General features: G+C 39.1%; 1 protein-coding gene across 2 annotated transcripts in view; it reads right to left on the bottom strand.

The window, feature by feature from the left end:
• The window catches only part of acss3 (acyl-CoA synthetase short chain family member 3), a 43022-nt gene that overhangs the window by 31433 nt on the left and 4089 nt on the right, over positions 1-7500 (bottom strand). For both annotated transcript variants that reach the window (XM_028571012.1, XM_028571013.1), the window contains exons 3-8: positions 7358-7500; positions 6854-6988; positions 5059-5199; positions 4278-4358; positions 3792-3887; positions 2068-2219 (exon numbers count right to left, since the gene is read on the bottom strand). The exon at positions 7358-7500 is cut by the window's right edge and continues 46 nt beyond it. In XM_028571012.1, the coding sequence (XP_028426813.1) occupies positions 2068-2219; positions 3792-3887; positions 4278-4358; positions 5059-5199; positions 6854-6988; positions 7358-7500 (748 nt within the window). The remainder of the gene's footprint in view (positions 1-2067; positions 2220-3791; positions 3888-4277; positions 4359-5058; positions 5200-6853; positions 6989-7357) is intronic.

Raw genomic sequence — 7500 nt, 5'->3', positions numbered from 1 at the left:
TAGAGATAGGGTGAGAAGCTCAGTCATCCGTGAGGAGCTCGGAGTAGAGCCGCTGCTCCTTTGCGTCGAAAGGAGCCAGTTGAGGTGGTTCGGGCATCTGGTAAGGATGCCCCCTGGGCGCCTCCCTAGGGAGGTGTTCCAGGCACGTCCAGCTGGGAGGAGGCCTCGGGGAAGACCCAGGACTAGGTGGAGGGATTATATCTCCAACCTGGCCTGGGAACGCCGATCCCCAGTCGGAGCTGGTTAATGTTGCTCGGGAAAGGGAAGTTTGGGGTCCCCTGCTGGAACTGCTCCCCCCGCGACCCGACACCGGATAAGCGGACGAAGATGGATGGACGAAGATGGATGGACATATATATATATATATATATATATATATATATATATATATATATACACATATATATACACACATATATATATATACACATATATATATATACATATATATATATATACATACATATATATACATACATACATATACATACATACATATACATACATATATATACATACATACATATATATATATACATATATATATATATATATATATATATATATATATATATATATATATATATATATATATATATATATATATATATATATATATATATATATATATATATATATATATATATATATATATATATTATAGAAAATAATATCTACCTGCAAGAACAGGCTTTAACAAGGTGCTCCGCATTCAGCACAGCGAACAACCCAAGATCGTCAAATTCAGCACACAATGCCAGAGTTACTGAATGATTCACTAGGGCTATAGGTCATCCACACTCTGAATTGCTTCATGATTGTGTGCTTAGAGGCACGTTCAAACTGCTGTACTGAATAAAAGCGGTGAATTGACACCACAACCCCTAAAAAGGTCCAAGTTTCTCTGCACTAGACCAAACAATTAACAATTCTGATCATTTCAGCAAGTATTTTACTCTCTGGGCCTAAACTAATACCATAAAAAAGGTCTGTTTTTAACTCTGAGCTACAAAAGACCTTTACCTAAACAGTGAGACAGCAGCCGGGGAAACAAGCTTGCAGTGTAGGATTTAATACAGTTGAGCTGCAGGGACTTGGCATTTTTTGTTATCCATCCTGATCAACACCCAAGCAAGCGGAACTGAAGGAAAGACTGAGCAATAGAGGTGGGAGAGGGCTGTGCATCAACAGATGGTCGGAGACTAACGAGAGCCTGGACAGGCTGTGCATCCATGAGATGCTTTAACACACCACTCCTGGCGTTTCAAAGCTTAACAAACAACCTAAAGCTATGTGTTAAGGCCTATACCCACTGTCTTGACAGTTCTCACATGAAGTTTCTCAGAAGCGCCAAATAATTACAGTATATTTCTGTGTTACAGTCCATGTATCAGTCAATAGTCATGATAGGAGCATGGATCATAGGCTGATGGGCTGAAAAGTTTGCTAAAAAATAATTTTTACTTTATGTCTTACACAATGCTAAATTAAATGCAAGTGTGTGCAGAACTTTAGCATTAAAAAACAAATATAGCATTTTTCAGGAAATTTTCAAATCATACCACACAGGGTACATGTAGAATATTTGACTCATTCCCTATCTTAGTTTTTGAATAGCCTGAATGACTCGTTTGTCGGCTTCTCTTACATTCAATCTCCATTAGGACTGAATCCATCTACTTTAATATTATTCAATTGTGTAGTCTATACAGTGTTGGAAAATAGTGAACAATGGCCTTCACAAGTTTTCATAGCCCATGGTAAAATCTCCAAATATGCTTTGTGTTATTTTGCAAATTACAATCCCATAATATCAGCAAATATTCACCTTTGAGATACTGAAACCAACAAATGTTTAACATTTTTGCTTTAAAAGATTGATTCCATTATTATCATCATCTGTTGATTTACTAATATATTGATCAACCATCAATTACAGAATAATCTCCATGGTAAAACATAAGATGTACTCTGCCCTAGTGCTTAATGTACTAGAGATACTGCACTCTAAACAGTTTGTTTAGTCTTGGTAGAAAATGTCCTGTTGTGTGAAGTGCTGCTGTCTACCTGGACAGGGGGTATTTTTTCCCAACTGCAGAATGGGGGTCCTGCTGGCGAATGGCTCGGATGGCGGTGGGTGCTGTGAACAAGGAGGTGGCGCCGTGTTCAGATAGGACACGGAAGAACGCCCCAGGGTCTGGAGTCCCCACAGGTTTACCCTGTAAAACAAACAGTATAGCAACAGCTGGTTAGTTCAAACTGTAACATGAATGCAGGCAGGTAAATCATATGGTGGACGGCCGACAGAGCAGATAGCAGATACATAGATTATTGTGGAAGCTCAAAAACCTCCCAGCAGTAGTTCTAAAATGTTCCACAGAGTAAAAATTCACTTCAACTGGGAACTACAAACCATGAATATTCATAGAGCAGCTGTTTAAACTGGAGCGGCTTCTGCCTTCCAGAGAGATGGGCCCAGAAATCCATGGATTTAGTATCGTTTGTTAGGAAGAAAAGAGACAAAAGAACAGCAATTCTCAATGTGTTTCTGGTCAACCTGCCGGTCCCTACGGTGAGAAGACTACTGCAGATTAATGAGAATGGTAAACAGCAGGAGTGAGTTCTGGGTGTCATTTTTGTTCTGAATAAATATTTGTGCCTGTGTATTGATTAGAGGAAAGACAAAAGGTTGGCAGCATTATGCCTCAAGAGAGACGGGCTGTTAGCCCAAGAGCCATGTGAGACAAACCACCGTGGCTGGAGTCAAACATTGATTTAAGGAAGGCGGATTAATTAATTGCCCAGCAGTTCTGCTTCCTAAAGGTGAGAGAAAGTCAGTAATGTATTTAATGAGTGTCCCTCAACAGATAAACATCCCTCTTAGGCCTGGTATACAGATTTTGTGACATGCTAACAACCCTCCACATAAATAAATACCTTGCATTGAGAGATTGTACTCCAATAGCCAATGGACTCACAAAGCAATGCCAAATTACCTGTAATAACCGGGTATCAATTGGCTGTCCAAAACAAACATTGATGCAGAAAATATTTCATTAAAGCTTGTTTATTCCTTTACCTTTCATCTTTATAAAAAGGTTCCCTCGACAAAAACCCAATGGGATGTTTACACTGGATTTTTTTAATTATTACAGAAAATAAGCTCTGTGGCAAACAAAAGTTTATGTTACTTGCATGTTTTATTCAGCAAGATAATCTTCACAAATGAACACCACTTTTATGATTTCTGAAGCTTAAATACAATCGCCAGGAGTACAAAGCTAACGTTAGGCTATAAACAAACTACACCACGTCACCTACGTTCAATTTCCTTATGATAACCGACTTTGAAATACTGCTTTTGCACCACTGCTAAAAACTGTCTTCAATACAGCTGCTTTTGAAACATTATACTGTTTCCCCAGATGTATTCTGCAAGCTGACATGTATTTTTACCTTACATTGACTGGCAATAGTATAGAAAAAAGAAAAAGGAGTGAAAGTCTAAAATAGAGAAAGCTGCAGTCTGTCTCTTGACAGTTGACTGTAGCAGCCAGAGTCAAAAAACGGCAACAAGGTAAAACTGAGTCCCAGTCCACATAAACCGGAGTCATTAACCAAATATGGATGTATTCAGCTTGCAGAGCCAACAAAGGCAGATACTAAGCGGACATTAGAACCTGACTTGTACAGCTTTGTAAGTTGTACAACTCAGGTTGTATTGCACATTTTCTGGTATTTCCCGTAGTTTGCAATACTGCAGTTGTTGAACCTTGTCTACAGGGACATACCTCATAGAGAACAGTGCTGTTACCATGGAGCAGAGGACCATAGCAGATGTATGAATGGCCGACCACCCAGCCCAGGTCTGACGCTGCCCACCAAACCTGCAACAGGTTAAAAAAAGAAAAAGAAAAAAAGTGAAATGTGTACAGATACTCTGGTTTCATTTTGTCAAACAACAAAGCACATTGAGTGTTGCTTAATTAGTGGAGAGAATTCTATCAACACTCTTTCAATTCTCTTTGTGCCTCCAAATGCTAAAAATATAATGCTTGCAGTAATTGCTGGCACTTTAAAATGTAAATCTAATATCTAATGTTATACAAATTATGTAAATGAAAATTAAAAAAACAAGTAAATTATTACTTCAGTTACCATAAATATTACATGGTTCTGTTACTTCTTTCAAGTAACAGAACAATCTCTTTGCTGACTGCATGCACTTTGTTCTTAAACACAGCTCTAACTTAGAAGAGGCTGATTTATTGCCTTACATCTCCAGGACTGAGTCCATAAATATTTGACATGGTCCATTTCAGCATCACAGCATAGCCTGCAGTGTCTCGCACAACACCCTGGGGGACAAGATAAGAAAAAAAATCAGACTAGTGACAGGTATTGCACTAGGCAAAGAGGCGGACGTTGAATATTAATCTAAACACAGCCTCTCAGCCATGCTGTAGTGAAGGGGATGGTATTTTGTTTTCAAATGACTGCTTTTCAAACTGACTCAAATTTCCGGCTTTTATGAGTTAATGGTGATGTATAAATATGTTTGATATCTTCAAGTCCTCATGTCTCAAATTATAGAGATTTTCTCAAACGTATGGTCTACCTACAGCAATAACCGGGATAGTCACAGTAACTCACATAGAAAAAAGCTAGCATAATGACACTTAAGCTCAGGAACTAGCCAGCAGGCAGACATTCTATATCATCTGTTGGTCAAAGACAAAATGATGCTATTTGAAAGGAGCTTGGGGGGTTCTATTTGAAACTGCCTGCAGGCATTTCCTCCTGCATGAACTCCAGGTCCTGCTGTGGAAATGCTCTGTGTTATTTAGGTCACGGTGATGGTGTTTGGATTGAGAGTCAAAGAGCAGATGAATCACACAAAAGTTCTATACAGAACCGAGAGCATTTAGACGAACAGGGCCAATCGTGAATCCTATAATTCGTTTTATGTGGGAGTGTATGTTTACATGACATCTATAAACTAATAATCAGGTATGGATTTCCCCCCTGCTGCTGATCACAACCCTGTAATGTCAGTACCTTTGGTGTTCCAGTAGTGCCGGATGTATAGAGGACGTAGAGAGGGTGGTTGGAGGGAACAGAAACACAGTCATGCGGCCGAGCTGTGGCCATCTCTTTCTCCCAGTCCAGACCCAACTCCGGACTCATTGGTACTTTTTCCTAAAAAACAAAGAAAAATGAGAAACATACTAAATTTCATACTTAAAAAAAAACTTGAACATGAACTGTTCCAAGTAAAGACTGACAAATGACCATAATAGATCTCTGGGTGTTCATAAAGTATGAATTATTGATCAATTTCAATTGAGTCAGGTTGGGGTGAGGGGGTGGGAGTGGGGGGACACAAAAAACTCATTACTACTTGCTTGCTTTACAAGTGAATGGGGGGGGGGATATAAATTTTCACTTCAAGTCAAATAAATATAGATTTTCCATAGACGTTTATGTTTAAACTCTGTTCTAACTCCCATCAGTCCTAATCTCTTGTATTCACCAACAGGGGTAATTTCAGGTCAGAGGTTAATGCCCCTTAAATATCCAGCTTCTTCTGACATTTGTCTCATTTCAAATCTCTTTGATACTTTAATTTCATTCATATTTAAATCATCCCAGGAGGCTAAAAGAAAGGTTCCAATCATTTCCTTCTTTGGTTCTCAGAGAATGAGCTCAAGACTAAGACATCACTGAATATCACACAGACTCTTGAGGCAGAGGACAGACAGCCCATTAGGTCCTCCAGCTGTCTGAAAAACATCCTTTTTTTTTTTAAACTCGCTTTCCTCAAAGCCAAGCAACAGTAAAACTTGGCTGATCCAACAAGGCTTTCATGCTGTAAGCCGTGTTCACAGAACCACAACGTCTTGCTCACTGAATGCAGTAATTGATGAAGCAGCCGCAACCACCTTTAAAGTGGTGCTTCATATGATTTCAAGGGGATGAGTTTTCGCTGAGTTTCCTGTGAAAACTATTGACAACTATGATAATGGACCCATGTACACCACATATATTTTTTCCGAAGAAATGCAACAACGATCTCTTAATTTAGCAGATCATTCACCAATAGATAACACTGGAGTATACAAACCAGATCAAATACATTGTGTACGGTTAATTTCAGAACACAGAGTCAGACAGAGGTACATGGCGTAACTGATAACAAATTTGAACTGAGACAAGGAGGCCAGAAAAACATTTTGTGAAGAAGGATTGCAACACCGTGCAATCAATTTCAAGAAAAAAAAAATATTTTCTAGGCCTAAAATGCCTATGTTTTTCTTTTATGCTTGTGTCAAGATAAAGCAAATTTCAGCTTTCCGTCACCATATCATAATTAAAAAAAAAAAAAAAATCATAATTGCGTGCTGCACTGTATAATCATTCAGCCCTGCTCAGCCTGCCTCCAAAAGGAACTGTGACAGGCAACAACTTCCATTCCTCAGCTGCAAACATACTACACATTTTTTTTTCACTTTCTTTTATCTACTTGAACCAGCGATACATCATTTCATGTTTTGATACGAGTCTAGGCAATAATCCTTTACAAAATTATGCTTTGAATTTAGTTAAATTATTAAATACTTTCTAGAGTATATAGATATATAATCTTTAAAAACTGGAACCATTAGCCTTTAACATGCAACCACTAGCCTTGGGAAAACGTTCTCCCAACAGCAGCTTTACAGTGAACTAAAGTAATCAGGTTTACATATGGCTGCCATATTTCAAATGCATTTACATTCTGTCACAAAGAAAGCAGGATTAGAAACGACACCACATTGACATGTTAAGGTTCATGACGCTTTGTGATTCTTACCATGTTAGGCCTGTTGTAGATGAGGACTTTAGAGGGCCTGTAAGAGCTCAGCTCCAAGGCCTTCTTCACCAGAGGAATGTACTCCACTCTTCTGCCTGGCTCGATGCCAAATGAGGCTGTAACCATCAGCTTGGGCTGAGAAACACAGAAATCAGGTGAGAATTTCATTGCGATAAAATGTCAAGAACTTACAGCATCACGTTTCTATAGCTATATTAGAAACAGAATCTAGTGCTCCCATCATACCTAGCTTGAATATTTGTTTTGCTGCATTTTCACCGGTATTAGTGGTATGAGTCTGTTGCCTATGGCAACCCTCCAGTGTCACGCCAAATTCAGTTCACATAAATCATTTGAACATGTGTGTGATAAATGATTCCATATTAAATAGCAGGCTTACAACACCTGAGGTGTTCCTACAGGGTTATATTTCCTGTAGCCTTTTAGATTTTAAACTTTGATGCACATACGCCACAACTTTGGTGAATAACAAGATTGTCTAACCTTGGCGTGATCAATGCGGACAGAAAGCTCTTTGGAAGCAAAGCCGCCAAAGATAAGACTGTGGGGGGCACCGATCCGGGCACAGGCCAACATGGTGAACATGGCTTGTGGCACCATAGGCATGTAGATGACTACCAGGTCTC

This window comes from Perca flavescens, chromosome 23 (assembly GCF_004354835.1).
Source record: "Perca flavescens isolate YP-PL-M2 chromosome 23, PFLA_1.0, whole genome shotgun sequence".
Classification (NCBI taxonomy): Eukaryota; Metazoa; Chordata; class Actinopteri; order Perciformes; family Percidae; genus Perca; species Perca flavescens.
This window is presented reverse-complemented; position numbering and strand designations above follow the sequence as displayed.